Source organism: Ambystoma mexicanum, chromosome 8, assembly GCF_040938575.1.
Source record: "Ambystoma mexicanum isolate Mex_15411 chromosome 8, UKY_AmexF1_1, whole genome shotgun sequence".
Classification (NCBI taxonomy): Eukaryota; Metazoa; Chordata; class Amphibia; order Caudata; family Ambystomatidae; genus Ambystoma; species Ambystoma mexicanum.
Window position 1 is genome coordinate 153,298,329 of NC_090929.1, and position 25,092 is coordinate 153,323,420.

General features: G+C 45.2%; 1 protein-coding gene across 2 annotated transcripts in view; it reads right to left on the reverse strand.

The window, feature by feature from the left end:
- CNTRL (centriolin) overlaps positions 1-25,092 on the reverse strand; it is a 1,220,196-nt gene that overhangs the window by 1,182,966 nt on the left and 12,138 nt on the right. For both annotated transcript variants that reach the window (XM_069609523.1, XM_069609522.1), the window contains exons 2-4: positions 20,347-20,580; positions 6,381-6,514; positions 3,525-3,655 (exon numbers count right to left, since the gene is read on the reverse strand). In XM_069609523.1, the coding sequence (XP_069465624.1) occupies positions 3,525-3,655; positions 6,381-6,514; positions 20,347-20,548 (467 nt within the window). In that variant the 5' untranslated portion in view covers positions 20,549-20,580. The remainder of the gene's footprint in view (positions 1-3,524; positions 3,656-6,380; positions 6,515-20,346; positions 20,581-25,092) is intronic.

Sequence of the window (25,092 nt, forward strand, 5' to 3'; positions counted from 1 at the left end):
CTCTGATCCTCTTCAGGCTGGATTACTGCTCAACAGCCTCTTCCTCAATCTGCCTAACTCCTCCCGTCACCCCTTCTACTAATCCAGAATAGGACTGCATGATATCCTTGGCCTCAAGCCAAGCGACTGCATCTCTTCAGCCCTACGATCTCTCCACAGGCGCCCGGTTTCTGCTAGGACCAAGTTCAAGACCCTCTGCGTGGATGTGGAAATTGACCACCCCTGCACACTAAGCTTCCCCTGGCTCTGTCCGCCTAGCCTCCTTTGGCACTCTTTAACCCACGGGCCCCCCACCACCCAAACTTCTTGTTACTGCACTTGCAGAATCCGAATGTCACAAGGCCTAGTAGGGCTGTTTTTGTCTCCCTATTCCCCCCCTCCCCCCTTGAATCACATTTTGTATAGGCGCATTATAAATACCCAATAAATGAAATAAATAAGATTCCTGCAGCATGATGTCACAGTGGCTGGAGCTGCTGCAGCTCTTCCAGATATGGGGGCCAAGAGAGCACGGGTCTGCTCAGAGCAAGTGGAGCTGATATTCCAGAACAAGAGCCGCCCAGTCCAGGTCTCCTCTCTTAATAGGGAAATGGGATTTAAAGATTCTGCTCGCAGTCCTCTGCCAGGGAGATTGCTTGAATAACTTCAACCTTGCTCCACGCTATCCACCCTTGACCCACTCCAGACACCTCTCCAACCAAACAGTCTCATATACTAACCAGATATCGAAGATCAGTCACCCCACCTATAATTCATTACAGGTTCAAGTATTCCTAGGTAGTAGGATTTGCCCATTTGTACCCAAAGACACCTCAAGGACCGTTCAACGACATGGAAGACATCACTAGTAGCTGTTAGGCACATGGCTATACCACCAGTTCATTGGGAAGACTCCTTGTTTTCATTACTGCCCTCTTTCCTTCCAAGTGCTCTAAAGCAATTGAAATCCAGCATTAGTTTAGAAAACCCCCAAAATGAAATTGAACCGTCTAATCACAACTATTAGAACGAACATCCCAAGACTACAAAAACCAGCAGATCCACGCCCCCTCCACTACTTCTGTTCGCCTCCTGCACCCGCTAGGGTGAAGCCCGCGGGAGAAAGGGCGCGGGTGTTTGCGGCCGGCAGGGTGTTCGCGGATCCGTGGGGGACCAGACTGACCGGCCTATAACGTCCTGGACTGCTCCGTGGGTCTTCAAGGTGAGCAAAAGCCAGCCATCACCATTCCTGCCAACCTCCCTTTAGAGTACTTGAGGCCCTTTGTAACAGCCAAGCCCACAACAAGATTCTCAAGCAGGTCAAGGGCGCGGGGTGTTGGTGGCCCGCGGAGAACGCTGTCTGTCCCTGGAGGGACTCCTTAAGAGACACTTAAGAGACAGCCATCAAGCAACCCCAAATCCAACTGCTGCCAAGGGGGGACAGAGATCGCCGACCATGACTCTCCTAAAGTCTCTAAGGTCCCTGAAGTCTCATGCTGAGCCAAGGAAAGCTCCCTCTGTTTTGCCCCTCCTCCCCCCCCCCTTTTGCCTCACGTCTGCTCCCCATGTTAACGGTCCTAAATCGGATCGCAAGATACTGGTTGTCAGGAGACAGCGCCAACAGTGTCATACAGTCAAACCCCCCAACTCGGCCCTCCTGAACTCCGATGAGGTCGAGCTCTCTACACCTCAGTTCCCCACGATACCCAGTGCCTCAATTGGGATTCCTGTATCCGGCCAATCCTGTTTCGAGCAAGAGGGGGGAACAAGAGCGGGAAGTGGCCGGGACTGTAACATTGGAAAGCAGCTGTCCTCCACCAAATCCTACCCCCGGAACCCTCAGCATGGTCCTCATCCCAGTCCCTTGCTCTAACCCTGGCTCTTGCACAGAGGTGGGCCCGTCCAGCTCCACCCCTGTCTGCTCACTCAACGAGGGCAGCTTGCATCTTTGCAGTCCGCCTATTGACATACCCCCGCTGAATATATCTTCTGATCATAGCAGTCTCTGGAGCGACTATATGTCATCGTTAAGCCCTTCAGTCAGCTCGCATTCTCATCCATCCTTACTCGGGGCTCCGAAGCAACAACCTGATGACCCCAATTCCGCTGTAAAACAAGCCACTGACCCCCCAATTGGGGGTGATTCTACAGCCAGGGTGTGCAATTGTGTATGCATCCAAGTGTTGGCTGAGTTGGCAGTTATCAAAAATCTGCTCTCAGTCCTCATAGGAATGCAGGGGGAAAAGCAGTGCGAGGGGGAGCCCTGTAACATTCTAATAGCTTGCAAAGGGCCCATCGTCACACCCCTGGCCCACCCCCTGGCACACCATCAGGAACAGGCCCCTGTGTCACCCACGTTCACTGAACCTTGCTCTAGCTTGGTGCTTGGGAATCTACAAGCAGCCAAGGGTATCAACCCCAGTACTTGTGTCAAGCCTAGAGTGTCCAAGGGGGTGCCTCAATCTAAGGCAAAATCTATATCTCGGGAGGACACTGCACCAAGCAAATCGGGCCCTAAACGCCTCATTCCTGGAGAGGGGAGAGCCTATGGCTCGTGGCGTAGAGAGAGGTTACCTCCACCCTATGGCCTAGGCCGGACCGGACAAGCTACCATGTACCTGCATGGCGTACCCAGGTTGGCAAGGGACAGGAAGGAGTCAAGGGATGCCCTCCTCAACAAAAGTCTACATTGGCTGCGGTCCGTAAGAGGCTGCTCTTTTGTGTCCAGGGAATCCTTGGCAGGGTGTCGCAGAATGCCAAGAGTGGACAATCAGCAGGGTGACATTGTGGAACTTGCATTTTGGGACTTGGGAGTGGCAAGGGCGGTCCTAGGACAACGTGGGGGGTCTAGTTGGTCACCCAGGAGTGGTATTCTAATTAGTAGTCATCCTCTAATAGTCCCTGAGTGCCCCCCGAGGTTAACTATGAGACCCTCCCCCCTGTCTGGTGCTAACCTCACCCCTTTGGGACGTCATGGGTCAGGTTCCTTGGGGGATAGGCCCTTGTAATGGGGGACTTCTTGATGATAATGGGGCTCCTAGTTTTATTTATTTCCCTCCTCAATGATTTTTGATGGGGTGCATTCTGTTATCTCTTGGAATATTGAATGTAATTGTTTTTGTATGATGTTTTCTGTGTTTGATGGATTTCCTTCGGAATCCGAATAAACTTGTTGACTGGACTGGGATTTTATCCACTGAATATTGGCAGGTCGAAGGGAACTGTTAAGGTTAAGTGTAGAGTTTCACCAATATGAGAAAGATTGCTCAATAGACCTGTGCCCAAAGGAGCCAAGCTTAAAGTTTAGAATGCCCATTAGTCCCCTATAATCGCAATCACACTACTTCAATTATAGAGCTTATTCTCACACCTGTTACCAAAGCAAAACTACCATATACTAATGAGTAGTGCACAGTACACCTATAGGATATCAAGCCCTATTAGACCATTGAATGATAAAAGGTATGTGCTGCTCACAAATCATCGATTATAGTACTTCAAAGAACATCAAGCACCACAATGTAAAACATATTCAGAGAACATACCTGATTTTGTTGTATGACAAATTAAGTTTACGTAACTTGGTCTGCTTGTCAAGCTTCTCAATCTTCTCTATTAGGTTGTAACTGAGATTCAAAGTCTCGAGCCTTTCACATTTTTCTAGATTTTCAATGAACTAAAATGAAAAACAGACTTGTTTGTACACTTGCATTGTAATGGTTCACACAATTTTATTTAGAAAAGGCATCCAATATATTTTCTTTTACTAAAGAAAAGGATCCTTGTACAACAATTCATCTCTCATACACGATTCAAAAAGCCAAAGAGGCGCACTTGAAACAGCAACCCAAACAATGGGAATGCTACCCACCTAAGATTTGACCGCCTCTCTGGTGACAAGGATGCAGATATCCTCATTATCCACTGCTCATCAGCTGCTCTCATTCACATGCTAGCAGTCTCAATAACGTCCAATATTAAGAGTACTCAAATGCCGCAGTGTAGCAGCAACTGTCGCCATATCAGCATGCCATATGACAATGCAACTGGAAAGATCTGTACAGCGATGTTGCTTCAGTGGAAAATTGGCAAGCGAACCGTTTATTTAACAATAGACTGCGATTGGGGCCCTGCCTTCACGTTCAAAATGAACCAGTAACCCGCTTTAATGGGATAGCAACATCCCAGAACAAGACAAGTACTGCAATGGATGCAGTGTGACAATCATTGTGCAATTTGGTGTGTGGCTTTATCATGTACTACTAATGTATGAAGGGGTGCTTCTGGGTGCAGCGAGGGGGTGAGTTAGGGAGAGGCGCAGGGGGGCTTCAATCGATGAGTAGGCCTGGACATGAGGAAGACCTTGACAAACGGTACCACAATCTGTGCCATACATGTATCAACTAAATAAATGGTATCTGAAAGGGACATGCATTTTTAGGAGAAAAGAACTTGGAAAGACAGAGAGCGACAAAGTCCCACAAGTAAAATGATCAGCAATTACTGTGCAATTGAAGGGAAAATACAAAGGAACATGAAATAAACAATACAGAGTAATGTCGAAGACTAAAGAGAGGAGGGGATGTATTATATACATCATAAATAGTCTCATTACAATAATATTTGGAATGTTTCAGTCTTTTGAACGGGTGTATTGAGTGCCCTGCCCCTTTAATCCTAGGAAATGTGTTTCTCTTTTGGCCTGAAGCAGTATTCCTGTCTTTTCCATTCCGATTCTTGAACCTTAAATGCAAAGGCCTAAATCGAATTAGGTCAGGACTATCGCAAGAGTGTAGCCCCCAAAGCATTAAACAATTCACCTTAAATTGATAATTTGACATGAAAGACCATATATACCACTACCACACTTAACTCTACCCAATTGGCGCAATTCACTCTACATGGCAGATGAGATATGAAATGCAGGCCTCCAATGCCACAAGAACATTGGCAGTGCATAGAATAGGCATTCATAATGTAATAAAAAGCAAGACAAAAAAGGTAATTTTTGACTAACCACCCTCCCCAAAACCTCAAAAAACTGCATGTGTGCTGTAAACAACAAGTAGATGCATATGGGAACCCAACTGACCCGAGAGTGGGCGATCTCTCTTGTTCAGCCAACCCACGCTGCATGACCAGAGAGAACCGGTTGCATTTCAGAGAAGAAATGAATTCAAAGATGGTAGGCACGCCCCTTGAGCCTTCCTGTCCGTCTACAGGTTGACATTCTAAGAAGTCAATGGAAGAAAAGGGCCTACCTGAGGTCAGGAAAAATACCATTACCCAAAGAGAAACAGAAGAAAGGTATTCAGAGTTTCACACCTATTATGAGGTTGTGGTGGGGCTGATAAAGACTTCAGACTTGCGAGTCTCACTATGAATTCTGAACCTGTGAAAAGACTAGAGAGAGGCCTTGAGACTGCCGAATTTCAGCATCAATCCTGAATCTGTGAAGCGGGTAGAGAGCCTGGAGACTGCAGAGTCTTAGTATCAGCCGTGAGCCAGCAAAGAGGCTCAAGAGAGCCTTGAGACTGTGACACTATCAACTCTTATTAAAAAACATACGTTTTAAACTAAGTGACCTTTTCATTCAATCAGCGATTCGTCAGGTTTTCTAACAAGCATCAAAATGTTCCCATTTGTGATAGATACAGGAACTGAGGCTAAAAGGTGTGGAGTGATGTGCCTGGGTAAATAAAGTCTGAGTTGGAACTGAAAACATGGGTACTAGATCACAAATCATCCCCTAAGATTCCCAGGGGCCCCATTATGTACAGACATGTGAAGTGACTTTTCTTACATATACACATGCACCCTATCAACAGAGGCCCCTTCACTTCGAGTCAATTCATATTAACAGTATTCACAGACAATGCCCTCACTCCGCTGCAACAGTTATATGTGCACCCCACATTACAAATTCACTTTCAACACGTAAGAGAGAGAAACGTACATCCCTGATAAAAGCACGTAGTCGGAGCAGCCACCATGATCAACCTCTTAAAATGGCATATTTTCTCCTTCAAATTCCTTGCACATTTCCTCGTTCTGCCCCTCAACAGAACAAAATTAAGCCAAACTAAAGAAAAAAAATCTTTCAAGATGGGACATATTTGCCTTTAACAACTGGACACAAGCAGATTAACAGGCTGCAACATAAGACTTCAAGCCTGGTCCTTGAGAGCCACTAACCACACTGGTTTCAATGTAACCATGAAGGAATTGCTTAGATTAAATTCACGGAATTTGAAATATATATTGTGTGAAGATCATGAAAACATTGGAAGATTTGGTGGTTGACGACCGGACTTAATTTGCAAAAAACGTAAAATAAACACTCGCTGGTTAAATGGATTTGTAGCATCCAATTTATTTAAGAGTAAAATATTGCACCTCACCTTAAACTTCTTACCACCATCCTTAGATAGAGAAAGATTCATAGCATTCACAAATCCAATATTTTCTTGTTTTCCCAATTTTTTCAAAAGTGATTCTGTGATATATCTAATTCCAGAAATTGTGCCATCTTCCTCTAAAATTAAGAAACAATGTATTAGTATGGTTCCAAACAGTCTATTTTGCCTTCAGATAAGACAAGAAGAACAGGTTACTTACCCCTGGTAACGTTCTTTCGACTGGATGTTCCTCCCACGTATTCCTCATCTTTGATACATTCAGGTCTACTAGCAGCTTGCTCCAGAAAAAGACATTTCAGAGGGTTGAGCGTCATACAGCGTCAAATCTTGGTCCTCGATGGTCTTGGTGGCATCCTTCATGAAGTCAACGCTGAAATATATTGGCATGCGCACTGACAGTTACCTCCGTTCTTCCCCCCCCCCCACCTCAAGTAGCATGCTGTGTTCCAGGAGGAGATAGCCTTGACGTCGCGAGAAAGGAAGGTGTAAGACACGGATATTCTAGGCAAGAAGAGATGGATGGGAGGGCATTGAGAAATATGCGAGAGGAACATCCAGTCGAAAGAACTTTACCAGGGGTAAGTAAAGTTCTTCAAATGGATTGTGTCCTCCCACGAATGCCTCATCTTTGATAGAGTCCCAAAGGAGTTTGGCGGAGGGTGAACTTTTTTTGTTAATGTTGTGGAGGATAGCTTTGCCAAATTTTGTTTCTTCTCCTGAAAAAGAATCCCTGTGCTCATGGAATACACGGGGAAACTCCCACTTGTTTAACGACCCATCACCCGAATTCGATTCATATCAGATCATTTGCTTTCAAGAAACATGGCTTTCCAATACTCCATGCTGCGACGGCTTTCTAGCCTTCCTAAATCCAGCTCTGCAAGAACAAAAGGAAGAACCTCATCAGGTCTATTAACGTTAATCAAGATTGATCCTACATGGTCAATACTGCATACAACAACCATCAATCCATGGATACAAAATACAGTCATAAAAATAACGACAAAGGAAGGTCTAGATCCTACTACAACGACACCCAAACACGAAAGAAAAATTGCAATCATGAATCTGTACTGGAATCCAGCGGCAATTAACAATGAAGCGTTCTTGGACGGTGTTTTTCTATCAGTTGATAACCTCATTCTGAAACATACAAGAATTGAATTCATATTATGCAGCGCCTAAACCTACACCTATGGCAACAAGACGGACAACCAACTCCTAATGAAAAACTAACAATTTGTGCAAAAGAATGGATCAAAGAAACCAGCATCCGTAACCTACTATCCATTGATTATCCTAAAGATGAAACGGGCAACCCCCTTTCCACCTGGTCCCGAGGCAAATCATCTGGCTTAATTGATTACATCTATCTTTCCAAAGAGCTGCAGTACAAACTACAAGCATAATCGCAACAACAAAGAGCGACCATAACCAACTTGTCGTACATGGACAAAACATGCCGCGCCAACCTCAACCCAATCGTCCTAACCCGCTAGAAGTCTGCACAGATGGGGAAAAAACTTCGCATAACCCAACAAGTAACAAGCTCACTGACAAGACAATTTATCCAAACTACCCTACCTGACGACCAGAAATTAAATTACGGATGGTTACTTCAACCTCACTACAAACCAACCAAACAGCATACCTTACAGATTCACCAACATTCATACAACAAGGAGCTAGTTGATGGGAAAAGGGCTTTGAGAAACACAGTGCAGCAACTGCCGAAAAAAAAGACAAGGAATAATTCGCCAAAATAAAAGCGGCCAAACAAACCTACAGAAACTGGATCAAAACGCATAACATGATGCTATTACAAACAGACGCAGAAGCAATCCTAGAAACTTATAAAACACACAATCTTCGAGACCTATGGAATCTTCTGAACAACAACGCAGCGGACCAGCAAAAACTGATAGGAAATGTAACCGATGGATTGAACATTACACAAAAATATATAAAGCCCGACCAGCAGAAACTGGAAAGAATCTACAAAAAGAGAACACAAAGTGGAGAGTAAACTGCAGCTATCAAGACATTTTCGAGATGATCCAAAAACTCAATACATCACGCGCCCTAGGACCTGACGGAACATCGAACGCAATGATAAAGAAAGATCCGCACTCATGGGCCACTCTTATGAGGAACATCATCACGCTCATTAACAAGCTTAACCAGATACCAACAACATGGAAAACCGAGACCATCGTTCCTATCCACAAACAAGGTCCGAGGGACGACCCGACGAATTTCCGCCCAATTGCGTTACTGGAGCCGTTAGGAAAGCTGTTCACATCGATTCTCCTGAAAAAACTTAACCAGTAGGCAACTGACACAAAGCGCTTCGTAATAAGACAAACTGGTTTCACCCCAAATGTCAGCAGAAACATCAACTTACTATTGCTAAATCTGATAAAACACGAAGCAATCCACAGCAAAACAAAAATCTACACGGCTTTCATAGACCTCCACATGGCCTACGACGGGATATCCCGCCAAAAACTTTGAATAAAGTTGTTTGATTGGGCCTAGTAAGTCATTAGGGCATTCCCATTTTTCAAGTTTATTCCAAACACCACCATAGCAATAAGACTTACAAGAGAAGGCCATACAACACCAAAAATAAAAGCCGAAAATGGTCTAAAACAAGGATGCCCTCTAGCAGCCACATTATATAATCTCTTTACTGCAGACATCGAGACCCATCTACAGTCCGATGCCCTCAACCCCCCAAAGATCAACTCAACACCGGTAACAATCATGACCTATGCAGACGACATCATTCTCCTGGATAAGACACCATCGGGCCTACAAAACAGCCTTAGCCAACTAAGCCTTTACATCAATCTTAACGAACTCACCATCAATACAAAAAAGACAAAAATCATGCAACTGTCCAGACCGACTAATAACAACGGAAAACAACTAAAAATCCATTTAAATCATAATTGGCTCGAAGAAGTAACAACATTCAAATACTTGGGCATCCACATAAACCAATCCAAATCCGAAAAAGAGTGGACTCTGAAACTGGAACAACGGACTCAATCTCTGGCAAGACAAGGTTGTATGATTCAACGCAAATTCGGCAAATACTCTCTCAAACCAATAACCACGTTCTACAAGCAAAAGGTGATTCCGACAATAGTCTATGGAACAGAAGCCATGATACATGCAACAGACTATAGTTGGACAAAAATAGAAGCCCTCTTTTGGCGTAAGATCTTACAGCTGCCACCTTCTTTTCCAATGCCCAGGATCAGACACGAAATAGCACTACAGTCCATCAGTTCAATTGTCTTATGGAAACAACTAGACCTATACCGCAAGCTCCTCACAGACGACAAAACACCAGCAATTCAAATTTTGAAGCTCCATGACGGAGCAATGAACAACACAATCCTTGCTAAATGGAAAAGCAACCTGGATAAACTCATGCAAACAGAAGAAATTTCACATGAAATGCTCACGATGCGACCTCAACACGCAAAAATAAAAATAATGGAAAATGACTGGATACAAACCCTTGAGGAAAAAACAAAATACACCCTCAACCTACAATGTGACACAGACATTCGATCCATCAACGAATTACCAGCCTACCTGACCATCTTTCCTGATGCCAAAATCCATGCAATATATCTGAAAGTCCGAATGAACACCATACCAACACGCTTCTATCTAGTCAAAACCAGACAAATCGCTCCAACAGAACACTTTTGCCGCTTCTGTTCAGACACTCAAAAACCTGAAACACTGTTCCACTTACTAATGGAATGCAACGATCTCTCAGAACAAAGATCTATATTCGGCAGATATTATAAAATTGGAGAGCAAATAATGGAGACAGAAGAAAGATGGATGGAGATGCTCAATGGCAAATCGCAAAAACTCATCTTGACAATATGCCAATTTCTTCAAGAAATTCTAAGTCTTGGCAAACCTGTGATAAGATAAAAAGAAAAACTTGGAAAACTGGAGACAAATGAAGTTTAAAAATTAAACTATATCATTTAAAAAAAGAATCTACGCAGTAAATTTACTAAATGTATGCAGGGACTTCCATGTTGCCGCTCAGCAAATATCGCTGAGCGGCAACAAGAGCTGATGAAGCAGCCACTCTAGTAGAAAGCGCTCTTAGACCTTGAGGTGAATCCTAGCCAGCCAATGATTAAAACTAAAGTTATGCACATAGCAATCCATCTAGAGATGGTTTTGAGACAGCTAATCCTAACCTATGACCAGCATAACCAATAAAAAGCTGATCATCTTGGCGAATATTTGCAGTCCTTGCGATATAGAAACTTAGAGCCCTCTTTGGGCCTAAACAATGAAGTCGTTCTTCCTCCTCATTTGGATGAGGAGGTGGATAAAAGGAAGGAAGTGCAATACGTTGTGCCAAATGAAATTCTGACACCACCTTTGGCAAGAAAGATGACTTAACCCTTAAAACGACCTTATCCTTGGAGAAGGACGTAAAAGGTTGTTTGGAAGATAGAGCCTGTAGCTCACTTACCCTACGGGCAGATGTGATAGCCACTAAAAAGGCAGTTTTTATGGTGAGCATCCTTAGAGGGAATGAATGTAAAGGCTCAAAAGGAGCTCCCATAAGACGTCTTAATACAAGGTTTAGATCCCATGATGGCACAATGAAGGAAGTAGGTGGGAACACATTTGTTAAGCCTTTCAGAAATTGTGAACTAATTGTTGCTTTGAAATATGATCCCTCATCCGACGATCTTCTGAAAAATTGAAAGGGCCGCTAAATACCCCTTGACCGTGGCTACTTGCAACCCAGAATGGATCAAGTGAAGTAGGAAGGATAAAACCTGGAAAAGTTTACATAAGAAAGGATCTAGTTTCTTTTCCCTGCACCAGCTGTGAAATCTATTCCAGCGGCATAGGGATATATTTGCTGGTCTTCTCGCCAAAAGCAACACTTCCATTACATCTTCCGGAAGGGTCCCAATCCTTTTAGCTCACCCTTTCAGATACCAAGTGTGAAGGTTGAGATTCTTGATCTCTGGATGAAGAATGTGACCTCCCTCTTGCGAGAGTAGGTCCTCTCTTTGGGGAAGATGAATTGGAGGGCAGATGGCCATTTCCAGAAGGTCCGGGTACCATGTTCTCCTGGCCCAATCTGGAACAATGAGGATCATGGTTTTCCCGAACTTCCTCAACCTCTGTATTACGTGAGGAATGACTGGACTGGCGAAAACGCATACAGTAGTGGAAATTCCCAGTCCACTACGAACGCGTCCCCTATAGCTCCTCTTTGGGGAAAATCACTGGGGCAAAACAGCTTGCACTTCCGGTTGACACTGGTCACGAACAGATCCACTTGAGAGGTTCCCCAAAGGGCAAAGCTCTCTTGAAGGACTTCCTGAGCTAGTTCCCACTCGTGGGAGATCGTGCTCTGCCTGCTCAGAGCCTCTGCCGATGTGTTATTTTCTCCAGCTAGATGAACTGCCAGAAGAGTTATTCCTTCTCTTAGTGCCCAGAACCAGAGCTGCATTGCCTCTCTGCACAGGGGCAGTGACCCTAAGCCCCCTCTCTTGTTGAGGTAATGCACGGACACTGTGTTGTCTGTCAACATCAGGACACTTCCGTATCGAGGGCAGGAAGCCATCAGCGGTAGTTTAATTGCCCTCCGTTCCAAAAGGTTGATCTGGAGTCTGGAATCCAACTGAGACCAGCGTCTGCTCATTCAAAGTTCTCTCATGTGCAATCCCCATCCTGAGAGGGAGGCGTCTGTCACAACTGTTGTCTCCGGCCATGGTTGCCAAAAATGTTCCTCTCATCACATTCTCCCGGCTGGCCCACCACAGGAGATCCTGGGCGACCTTTGTCGTGACCTGGGGAAGGTCTGTCATTCTGCCAGAGAATTGAGACCACTGGGATCTAACAGCCCACTGAAGGGATCTCATTCTCAGATAGGCTTCTGGCACCAGAAAAATGCAGGATGCCATGAGGCTGAGCAACCTTAGGAAGTCGTAGGCCGGAAGACGTTGGGCACTCTGAAATTTCTGGACCATCTGCAAAAGATGTTGAGCCATTAACTCAGGTGGCAAAGCTTTTCCCCAAGGCTGAATCCAGGACTGCTCCAATAAATTGAAGCTTTTGAGAGGGTGTCAAATGGGACTTCTTAAAGTTCAGGTAGAAGCCCGGCTTGTGGAGGAGGTGGCAGGTCCTCCTGAGATGACTCCGACACTGTTCGGAGGAACAGCTCTGATCAGCCAGTCGTTCAGGTAGGGGGGTAGATGTGAATCCCACCCCTCCTTAGACTCGCTACCACCACGGCCAGAAGCTTGGTGAAAACCCTTGGGCGGAGGTGAGCCCGAATGGCAGAACTCGAAACTGATCACGAGTACTGATAATGAGAACTGCCAACTGCAAGCCTTGTGTACTTTCTGTGCTTCTGATGCATCAGCACATGAAAGTAAGCATCCAGAAGGACCAATGACACCAACCAATCCTGGAGTCGAAGGGCCAGAAGGATTTGCGAAAAGAGGTACCATCTTGAACTTGTCCTTTCTGAGGAACTTGTTCAAGCATCTCAATTCCAAGAAGGGTTGCACTCCTCCGTCCTCCTTTGGGATTAGAAAGTAAGGAGAGTACCAACCTTGGTTCCTCCAATTTGATTGCGTCTTACACCAAAAGGGTGAAAATCTCCTGTTGGAGGGGCGGATCTGGAACAAAGGTTAATTTTATTCTTGGGGGGGCAATTGGGAGGTCTTTCCACGAGTGGTAGGCAGTATCTGTCTGCTGCTGTTTGTCTTACCAAGCCCAGAGTTGGCGAAGCATAACTTTGGATGCATGGGTGTTACAGTCTGCCCCCTACCACAGTTCTGTGGTTGAAGGAGTCATTTTGCTGCTCCACCTGCAGCTGAGGGTAACTGCAGGTGCTGAATGGGCAGTCCTTCCTCCTCTACCTCGTCTACAATAGGGTCTTCTTTGACATCTTTGTGGAAACTGACATCTTCCTCTACATATGCAGGAATAGAAACCTCTGCAACTTTGACCTGCAGATTGAGGTTGTCCTATTGCCACCCCTAAAGATTTTGCTGCAGCCCTAGAAGCTTGCAGTTCTTCTAGACTGCTATTGGCCTTCTCCCCAAAAAGAGAAGTACTGCCAAACGGCATGTCTAGCAGACGTGCCTGAACATCTACCAAAAATCCAGATTTTCTTAACCAAGACATACGTCCAAGTACTGTGCTAACAGCCATGGCTCTACTCGTCGAGTCCACTGTATCTAAACTAGATTGAAGAGATTGCCTCAAGGCATCTTTGCCATCTTGTATCAGGCTTAAGAAATATTCTCTCTCTTCTTCCTCTGCTATGTGTTCTGCTGCTAAAGCAGCTACACCCGAAGGGTATGTGTGTATCTTGCTAATGCACTGCTAGCATTAGCAGATTTTATTTGTCATACTTCCTGCAATAAACACCCTTTTACCCAAAGAGTCAATCCTCCTATCGTCCTTATCTGCTGGAGCAAAAGGATAGGCTGCAGCCTTTAAAGATGTTGTTGCTGCTTGAACCACTTAGCTTTCAGGAAATGGTTGCCTGTTCAGAAACGGAGGATCTAATGAAGTGGTCTTGTATTTTTGTGTTAATATCTTATGAACAGACGGAATAGAATCTGGTTTCAAACAGTTGTTCATTACCCTTACACTCAGGGCTGCAAGGAATGGTAATACAGCTTCTCTAATTGGCCCAATGTCTAAGAGGTCAGTGAGGTCATCAGTTTCCACAGTCGCTGCAGGTTTGGACCATCCAGGTATTCAGCTACTTTGCCAATAACCATCCTGTAAGAAGGATCAGTATAACCAGATATCTCAGCATTTCCAAATTCTATTTCTGGTGAGGTTTCCAAACTACTGGTTTCCTTAATGTTTCGATGAGATTCGGTATCTTGGACTCAACTGAAATTAATTCTTCTGGAACATTTGGAGTTCCATACTCATACCCAAAAGGGGCTGATCCTCTTCCTCCTCATCATCATCATCATAATCTTCAAAGATAGAACCCATCTGCCTAAAGAAATCAGGTCTTGGAACAATTTAGTCTCAGGAATAGATTTTACAATGCTTGAAAGAGAAGAATGCTCCAATGAGGTCGAAGGCTTCGACGGCTTATTCGAAATGGTCGATGAATGTATCGACACCTTATGGTGCTCCGAAGGCTCAATATGAATCATAGGCCTCGGAGGGTTCAGGGGACAAACAAACGTTTCAATTACTTTGAAGAAGGCTTTGATGCTGTTAGTGAATGTTTCGAGGTAACCGACACCAGCCTTTTCTTGTGCATCGAGGAAGCTTCCTTCTATTTATGTAGAGGAACCTCTCTTCTCTGCTCTTAGGCGCATGAGAAGGGGACACAGGACTGTCTACCAGTCTCAGAAGCTGACGGGTAACCACTATGTTCGGACTCCTTTAGAGGAACACTTGGAGGAGCGTGTTCTTTAAAAATGTCTAACATTTTTAATCAGAGGTTCTGTAACTCAGCTGGAGTCAAGTTCTTCTTTGGGAAACTAACTCTTTCAGAAGAGAAAGATAACGACGAGGGCCTGCAGCGCCGTTTCGGACCCTTTTATGGGAAGAGGAAGACTAGAGTTTTGAACCGGACCTTGAAGGTCTATGTTTTGAATGTTTTTTTACAGGAGAGACATCTCTTGAGTCAGAGGAAGATTTCCTCTTCGAAGGGGTAAGGGCCGGGGATTTGGGGGAGGGTTTACCTGCATTGAGTTCCCCCTTACCTTTCCCGCAAGGCCTTAACCATCATTGACTGACACAAGACACAGTCATCGACCTTGTGATCCCATCCCAAGCACCACAGACAAACAGTGTGGGTCTGTAAATCGACATCTGGCCCCACAGTCTGAACACCGCTTGAAGCCCATCTTCGGTTTGGAGAACATTCTTGAAGTAAACCGTAGTTTAATCGCCGAGGTGAGTAGCTCCGAAGCACGCAGCAATGCGGTAAAAACAGGACTGAGGTCAAGGTCAGCGCGTGTGGCAATATATATACATATATATATATATCAGTGTCGTCTTCATGAAGGACGCTACAGAGACCGTCGAGGACCAAGATTCACTGATGCACGACACTCGACCCAATGAAAAATAACTATGAAGCAAGCTGCAAGCAGACTTGAATATATCAAAGATGAGGAATACGTGGGAGGACACAATCCATTCGAAAATACTAATCTGGAATCGCAGCATCAATAAAACTGCAGTAAAGAGTCACCTAAGATTAGAGGACAATTATAGTTTTAGCTCCCTAAAGCACCACCCAGAGAGGAGCATGGCTGTGGTCGCAGATATGGCCTGTAGCATGTCATGGTTCATCTGCATGCATCATTAACGCTTACTTTTATTGCCTGGGAGAAAGAAAAAAGAAGAAAAAAGGGGGGGGGCTTCCAGTGCTACAAGAGCAAGGCCGTCTTTCTTGAAAGCAAAGATGCCCGGCATGCCTGCTGCCCTATCCGGACCGGCCATCCCCAGCCATCTGGCACCATCAGCTGGGAAAGGGAGGCGAGTAGATATGGGATAATGCGAGTTTCTTCCTCTCCCTTGATAATCCCACAGCCATACCCACTCCTCATTCCCACTTTCCAAAACGGCTAGGTGAGTGGCACGATGGGTGGGGGGAGGTAACATGTGGGAGCTTTTATCCAGTGTCCTGGAAGTCACACCGTCCTTTTCCCAAACCAGGCCCCCTTTCCGAATGGCACCTGGCAATTCAGAAAAAGGGTAACCCTGTACTATAACTAGCTATTTAATCTGCCAATGTTTTGTTTAATGGGTGTTGCTGAGAAGGGGTACTTTACAAACACATTTAAGCTCAGTCCCAAATTGTAAAGGTCTGATTTTCAACATTGATTTTGCGACTAATTGCAGATTAAATGTGCGCTGCAAGAAAGGCTGGTTAACGTGAAACGTTTCCTCCACTGTTCACACTTCAGCAGTTTGGTAGGCCCTGTGCAAGAATACAACCAGTAATATAATACGCTACACAGCCATCAGTGCCCTATATGGCTTACCGGAATCCATGCACAAATGGAACTACAGAAAACCACTGCTTTGATCCTGTTCATGTTAGGTAGGGTAAGGCCTGCTGTAGTTATCGATTGCCTTTCAGTTACCAACAGCCTAATCCAGCAAGCTCCAAGGCACAGTAAAGAGGGTTAAAAGAACAAATATTGTAGTTCTGTCTCTATGGCAAGAAAATTAAGCACAACTAGACAGGCCTACCAACCTTCCCAGTGGCTAGTCAGTACACAGAGGCAGTCGGTTAAAGCAGAGGCTTGTATACCATCTGTTCTGCAAATAGCAAGGGGTCCCTGGGAGACTCTCTGCCTGCCAGAGTCTTTAGCTCACCATCTTTCACAGAGAAGAAATATCCCAAACATATCAGTCTCAGTCTTTGTCCTGCCCTGGGCAGTCCAGCACCAAATGTTGGGCAATTCCCAATGTAGCTGTGCCTCTCTAAGAATAGTGAGCAAGGGGTCCACGTCTGGATTCCCCTAGTAATTTAGGGTGAGACCCAAAGTTACTTAGAATATGCAAATAACAAGGGGGGTCCTATCTGTTCTGACCACCAGCGCTTCAGAATATTACTGAAGATCAAACAGAGCATAACATCCTTAAGACTGCAATGGCAAAACACCCATCACCTATTATGGATCTCACCTGAAATCTGTTGTCAACCGATGATGGTACATCATCTTTCTCTGCCTGTCATTAGCTACCCTCTCCCAACATCACTGAGGAGCAGATCTGGGTAGAGGCTGGTTTCCTTCTCGTGCATAGCGAACCATGTGAAGCCAATAACATTTTTCACCAAAAGGTGAATTGGGCAATATTTTCAAGCACAGTGAGATTTGCAAAAGCACAATTTATCTCCGAGTGAATCAATTTATTTGCGTGACAACATGACAAAAATCCTAGTTACAAACAGTTGTCGGGGAAGAGAAAAACCTATTAAAAGATGAAATAATTAAAACAATGTTTCCTTTCTTTCCGTGTAGGCCAATATGCTCCATCTCAAGCGGCACCTACACTTTTCTATTATCCGGACTACTCCACATCTACATCCTTGCTATACAACGTGTACTGCCAACGATCGGCTTGTCTTAGCTCATGCACTGCATCCATAATTGTGTGTCTATTGCAACTGCGGCCGTAGAGGTTGTGCCTTAGCCTTTCCTGCCCTCCCCCACTCACTCACTCTGAATGCCGGGGGCAGCCTTCTTTACCTAATCATATCATGCCACCATAGTATGCATTTACTTCAATTCAATTCCGATGTCCTGATGTATGCCTATTACTGCTGTATGTAGCCCCCGTAACAAGCGGACTGGCTTCACTAGTTAATACCTACCCCACCTATTATGTCCCGTGATGTATGCTAGTTGTAGACCTTCTAACAAGAGACTGAGCGTCCCTAGCTTGTATCTACCTTACTCACAATGTCCCTTGTTTGCACGCCTGATGCAGCCTTTGTTAAATAGACGAGGATTCCTAGTATGTATTAACTGTACTATTACCTATGGATTATCTAACAGATGCAGCCCCCCGCAACAAGAGGCGTGGCTTCTACAGCATGTATTGTTTGCACTAACGTTGCTTGAATAATGTAACCTAATGCAATGTAATGTTCTATGCCCTAGCACTTACTGTAACCATATTCTTAAGTTAACATCGTCTAGATACCTCTGGGTTTTGTGCGCCATATAAATGTCTAAGTAAATAAATAAATAGTGCTCCAACCAGTCCTAACTATTACCATTTGTGTCGAGAAAAAAAAAAGGGTCTCTTTTGAACTTTCAAGATAGGCGAACTACGAAAGGGCTTTCTCTTATCACCAGGTTAATCCACTACAATTATTAGGCCACGTTTTTTCTGTGTGGTTTAAAAATCCATTTCTTGAAATACCGGAATAAACATGGGACGGCTAACAAGTAACCATACGTTATCATTCTAAATGTCTGAAGTACGATCTAACGCGTCTATAAAATGAAACAATGCTATTGGTTATGCATTTTATTGTTTTCATGAAGTGCTTTGGCCAAAGCATTGTGAAAATAATTAACCCTTTCTGTGCCCTAAAGCATTCTAAAAAAAGAATTCACATTTTGCCGATGGATGTAAATATAAACGTCCCATTTTTCAATGGGAATCGTTGAAGTCTCTGCACTCGTGGCCCATGTGGAGCCGGCTTTTAAAAAGGTTAGAAAAGCAATTCAGAGTAATAGTTATTCCCATTAATCATGGAAAATTATTCATGGCTAGGATAGCAGTTTTATGAAAGATGGGTTTTGAACCACTGCTGTTTGTGCAATAAGACTACCAAACACCACCTCAAACTAATCAAAGGGGCATGTGAGAGCTCTGAAAGCACTTCTACCATGAAACACAAACAAGGAGGACCACAAAGACTAGGCCACAGGACTAATATAAAAGAAAATGGCCAACTCGTCCGTCACTCCTACACAGGCAGCAAGTGGCCACACCGCAGTTCTGCCTTAAAATGGAAAAGAGCCGCTTCCAGTCTGTAACACCAATGCATGTAGGGGTGAGAAGCTCACCCGGGGACAAACTGGGGCATTTCGTAGAACCCCAGCCTTGGTGGCCCTATATGGTACTAGGACAGTAGGTATAAAAGTGAGATGCATTCTCCATTGGGTTTTTGAAGTTTAACTTTACTGGAGAGAAAGATCAGGACGCCAAACATTCTGCAAAAAGGCAAGGGAGCTAGGAAACAGAACCAAGAATGTATTTCCGGCCTACAAATTTAAAACGCTCCGTGTTGTACTTTAGTATTTTTCTATGCTTAGCATATAGTGTTTGTTGAGAAACAAGGTTCTTAGAGGGTTGAAAGGTGGAATGAGATGGTGAAGAGAGATTGAGAGAGAAAGGAAGGAAGACGTTACTGCAGCCACGTATTGTTAACTCTTTCTTTCTACTAAGAAACGGATTACAGTACTACAGATGTCCACCCATATTATACTTTTCACATTACAAAGTACAAAGATGGGAAACGTGTAACAAAATGCACCTTACTTTATCGATAGCAATATGCCCACTTTAAATGGAATCTCCCCATTAAATGTGGCTTGGACACAAAAAGGTACTTTTACCTCATCTTGCATTCTAAATACTTTACACCCTTTACCGAGCTGTTTATTCCAATAATAAATACACATCAGTCTGAAAACTTCCCCCGGCCATGCACACCTGAATGCGCTCTTTTCTACGGGCAGCCATTTGGGTTTTCATAGCTGGAATTCCCTCTGGTTTAAAAAGCATGTTTGGAAACTAAACATAAAGGGCTTCTGGGACGCATACTTTTAGAAGTACACAGGGGCTTCTAGTTCAGATACATTTGCATGCACAGAAAAGGATTAAGAGAAAGGGGTTCAACCAATATCAAAATAAAGGGAGAGCTGTTGGTGTAACAATTAGGAGGATTATAGCTGTGGTCACTTGCTCCCAAGCACCACAACTCTTAATTGCCTAGAAGAGCCATGTAAGTAGAAAGGTGGCTTTTAAAATTTCCAGTGATCCAAATACACACTACAAAACAGAACTATGACGAAAGACGACAATCAAAAAGGGCTACCTGATCCTTATATATCTTCACCTACACGAGCACAAAGGGTAAACCTAGATGAAGAATGAATAGGAGCACCACTTAATGTTTACAAGTGTCTGCTAGCAAGCAACCTTAGATTACCTGAAAACGAACCTCTGCCACCTATCCACAAATACAGCAATTTAAACAGATTGAATTTTTCGTGCTGCAGGATTAGACAATTTCCCAATCTCTCGAATTTGCTCAAATATATTTACCGTTTGGCAGAATTCGCTCTTTAAAAGCACTAGCTCCTGTAAAGTCCCAGTTAGCCTCCAGCACCCCACGTTGTTCAAAACCTACCTTCATCTGTTTGGAACTCTGGAGTTTGGCCCGTGTCACTTTCATCTGGCGTGTCATCATGGCTCTTCTTCAGTCCTCGAATTGTACAGGGTGCTGGTGTTCTAACCCTACCAACAGGCGATGGTGTCCTGGTCCCCGGACTGGACAACGTTGGCAGTGGACTTCTACTTGGTGGCATTATGTTTTGCTGGTTTTTCTTCATTGCAAGGAATGGAGTCAATCATATGATCGATGCTGCACAAAAAAGTACAAATGCAAATTCATAATTTAACACAAACTATTTTCCTGAGCTATACAGGCAATACCTTTATTCTTTTCAAACGGCCTCAACCTTGATATTATACAATGTTGTCATTTTGAAACACGTGTGACAGAATTGTTCCCAATGTTTCATCAGAAAAGCCTACACAGTAATATACCTTCGGGCAACAGCACTGCATGTGGTTAGTGACAAGATCTCACCGGACACAGGTAACTGGTATAGTAAGCACTTTATTTGCTGGACCCCACAAGCGCAGGCTCCTGCCTTCAGCGTCCTTAGCTCAACCGCCACTGTGGAATGTTGATAGCTGAACATGCATGAACATTCCACAGATGCCGCGCGCGTGCACATTACAACATATCCTCTTCCCTTACATAACAAAATGTTAACACCCTGTAACAGGATTAAGTGAAAACATGAATTGAACAATGGAAACATAAACAGAAGCTTACATGAACTATCATATATATAAAACATTTTTCAAACATGTGACGAGCTTGCCCGCATGGGAGCAACCCACCATAAAATGTTATGTAACATAGCATATTTAACATAGTCTCTAAACCTTATGGGAGGACCACACCTCCTGGCCAGACGATCCCCTTCGTGTCCCACATCAGGTTGCAGATCAGAAGCATTTTGACCTTCCACATTCACTTCCGCGCCCGACGGGCCTGGAAGTGGAACAACCTCTTCCTGTTCTAACCTGATCGCTTGTGAACCCACAGGCTCATAATCCAACACTGTTTCCTGAGACTCCGGATCATACTCGACATTGGACCCATCAGCACGTTTGCAGCCATCCACCATCACCCGTCTCTTACTCCAGACAGAGCCATCCTCCAATTGTACATGACCTTTACCAACCTTGACAACTCTCCTTGAAGGCAAAAACGTGCTGTAGCCTTTGTGAACCATCCTGGGATTTTTTATGTACACATCATCCCCAGGCTTAACAATCAATTCCTTCCTGAACTTTTGTGAAAACACTGACCTCCTGGCGTGCCAACTGTACAGCTGACTTAATTGTACCATTGGCCCTCTCAACTAATCCATTTGCAGAGGGATTATACAGAGCTGTCCTATAATGGGAAATGGCATGCTGTTCCAAAAACTCTCTCATTGCTCTGGATGTGAACTGCACACCATTATCAATAACTAAACAGGAAGGCAATCCCTCACGATCAAATACTTTCCTCAAGAAGGCAATAACAGAATCGGTAGTGACACTGGAACATGCTGCTACTTCAATCCACCTGGACGTATAGTCCACCAACACCAACAAGTATCTAGACTCAGGCTGTAAACAATCAAACGGACCCATGATGTCCAAAGCCAATTTTGACCATACTTGCTCAGGAACCTCTACAGGATGAACAGGTTGAGGATGCAGAACCTTGCTCTTATCGCTGACAGCACATGCCTGACAGTCTTTCACCACCTGTTCAACATCCTTGTCCATGGACGGCCACCAGTATTCCTCCCCAAGTCTCCTCTTGGTCAAGGATCGACCCAAATGACCAACATGTGCCAATTCCACCATTCTACCTCTCAGACCTACAGGGGGAATCAACCTACCTCCCCTAGACACACCCCAGGGACCCTCGGCTAATTCATGCAGAACCTGGGCGTAACCTTTCCCTTCAGGCCTATCCTTGAAAGTATGCCAACCTTTGACTAAACCTTCCCTAATCCACTTTAACTCAAGATCGGCCTCAGACTCCACATCCCACAACGACTTGTCCACAGCAGAAGCCACAAAAGCAACCCGACACCCCTGCAAGTCCTCCTCTTTCACCAGCCCTGCCTGACTGTCTGTCCACCTCCACAACAGGCAAACGGGACAAGCAGTCCGCCACAACATTAAACTTCCCAGGAAAATACTGCAAAGAGAAATTGTAATCCTGTAGCTGCACTGACCATTTCGCAATCCTCGGGGATACTGCCATGACGCCTTTGGTAGAAAACACTGGCACCAACTGTTTATGGTCCGTCCTGACAATATACGGTATGCCCCACAAAAATGTCCTGAAATGTTTTGAAGCCCATAACACAGCCAAAGTTTCTCTCTCAATTACCGAGTACCTGGTTTCCACATCTCTCAATGTCCTCGAGGCAAAAGCCACTGGCATCCATTCACCATTTATCCATTGTTCCAGCACTGCCCCCAACCCCACCTCACTTGCATCCACAGTCAGAGCAGTTTTGTTTTTCGGGTCAAATGACTTCAGGCAAGGAGCCTTCTCCACATCCTTCTCGACCAACTCAAATTCTGCCGCACACTGCTCAGACCACGCAAACCCGTACACTTTGAAGGCATCCACCCACTGCTCCCAAGGAGCAACAGGCTCCCCAGGGTTTGGCAAAAAGGCAGGCAGAGGTCTGGCAGCCGTATGCAACATGGCTGGATAGAATGCCTTTTTCACTAGGCCCCCAACAGGAACTCGCCCACCACTGTGCGAGCCCCAAGAATCCTTGCTCGCTTGAAGTGGGTGGGTGTCCCCTCACTGTCACCTTGATCACGTGCACCCACATGTTAAATGCAGTACAGCAGTACGTTTATCACCGGGTGAGTCAAAATAATCCAAACTAATCCAAAAGCGAGCCTTGAAACGATCACAGCGCAGCCAACATGCACCAATCTCCACCTGGCAGCAGTCTTGTGCCCCAACCTTACCACGGTGGCCCCTTCAGGTGGCGCAGCAGAGATGTTATGTACTTAGTGGCAAGTCAAACCTCTGAGTTGTCCGTAAGGACAATGGTCGTCCAACCGCTATCCTCGATTGGTTTCCTCCCGCCTCCTCCCAATAGACGAGCAGCAGTCAGCTGACCCGTGATCCGCAGCGCCACCGCAGCCCCTCCTCCTTCCCTCGGACGACAAGCGGTGAGCAGCTGAGTGCGCAGACGCTGCCGGGGCTACTCAGTGGCCTATTAAGGACACACGGCAGGCATGCACGCCTCTGTGTCCCGTGGCGGCTGCTCTTCCTCCGAAGCCCCGACTGGGCTCCAAGACAGCCGAGCTCTGGGCGACGACCACCACTGTCCTCGGAAAACACAGGGTCACGGGGTAGGCAGCACGCAGCACCAATCCTCCAGCGCCCGGCAGGCCCAACGGATCATTGTCCCCTCCTTCAACGCCCCGACTGGGCTCCTGGGCAGCCGCGCACCGTGGGAGAACCGCTGGCCCACAAGCGGAGCCCACCTGCAACCACCGATGCCCCCGACTATGAGCGGGGTGCACGGCAGGCGGCTCCGAAGCAATCCACGTCCCCGCAACAGCGATGCCGGAGGTAGGCCGGCGGCACCAGGACAGCCGGCCGGCGCACACGTCGGACCGGGGTCCAGCAAAATCCTCGTCGCCAATGACAACACCTCACCGGACACAGGTAACTGGTATAGTAAGCACTTTATTTGCTGGACCCCACAAGCGCAGGCTCCTGCCTTCAGCGTCCTTAGCTCAACCGCCTCTGTGGAATGTTGATAGCTGAACATGCATCAACATTCCACAGATGCCGGGCGCGTGCACATTACAACAGTTAGCCTCTACTGACCATTTCCCTCACCAAAATCTGATATCTAGCAATACGGAGACGCAGAGCATGCACTACAGATCATGGTCGGCATTGTCCCACAAAATATACACACACCACTGTCCTACAAACTCATCCCACTCAGAACATGGGGGGGTCACAGAATAATCATGCTGGTCACAGATTTGAAACGCTAGGGTCTACTTTTGCAGCCGTGATGTCTTTTGATCAGTGTCCCAAAGGACGTCTGCAAATGGGCATATTGAATTAGTGACTCCAAAAAGGTTGGGAAGGTATCCTCTACATATGGGTTAACTAGGTGGAAGTTTCACCCACTAATTAGGAAGAGTTCGTTGTTCCCTACTTGGAATCGGAAGAAGACAATCTGCCAATGTTTAGCTTGATAAGGAGGTCGGGTTTAACTGGCAGTTGACTATCTAACATGGTATTAACATATTTAGCACATATAATACCACACTAGTAGGCAGAGTGGTTCGTTTCACCAGAGGAATTATTACTTTCCTTAATAGATGGATCCTGTTCTGCCTTTTGTGTTAGAATATGCCGTTCGGGGAGTTAGACAGTTCGAGAACAAATCCACATATTGTTACAAAAGCTAGTACATAGCAGGCCACAAATACGGACTTCCATATTAAATGCAAACTATAAATGTGTTAATTATACATGACCCATTATGCTTTAAATGTATTCTAGATGTATCTTAATGTCTTTTATACACATTCCCAAACACCCAGTTAATGTTAGGCATACACAAATGTATGCCACCAGTTCACAGGGTGGTAAAGATACCTCCTGGTAGCTGTTGGCATCATACTATTCGAGCCTTTTTAGGCTCCGGGCAGGGACTAAATGGCATCAAGCAATGCAAAACATGTACCTCGGTCGGGACCATGTAGTGACTCAGCAGCAATGTTTTTTTGGGGAACAGATATT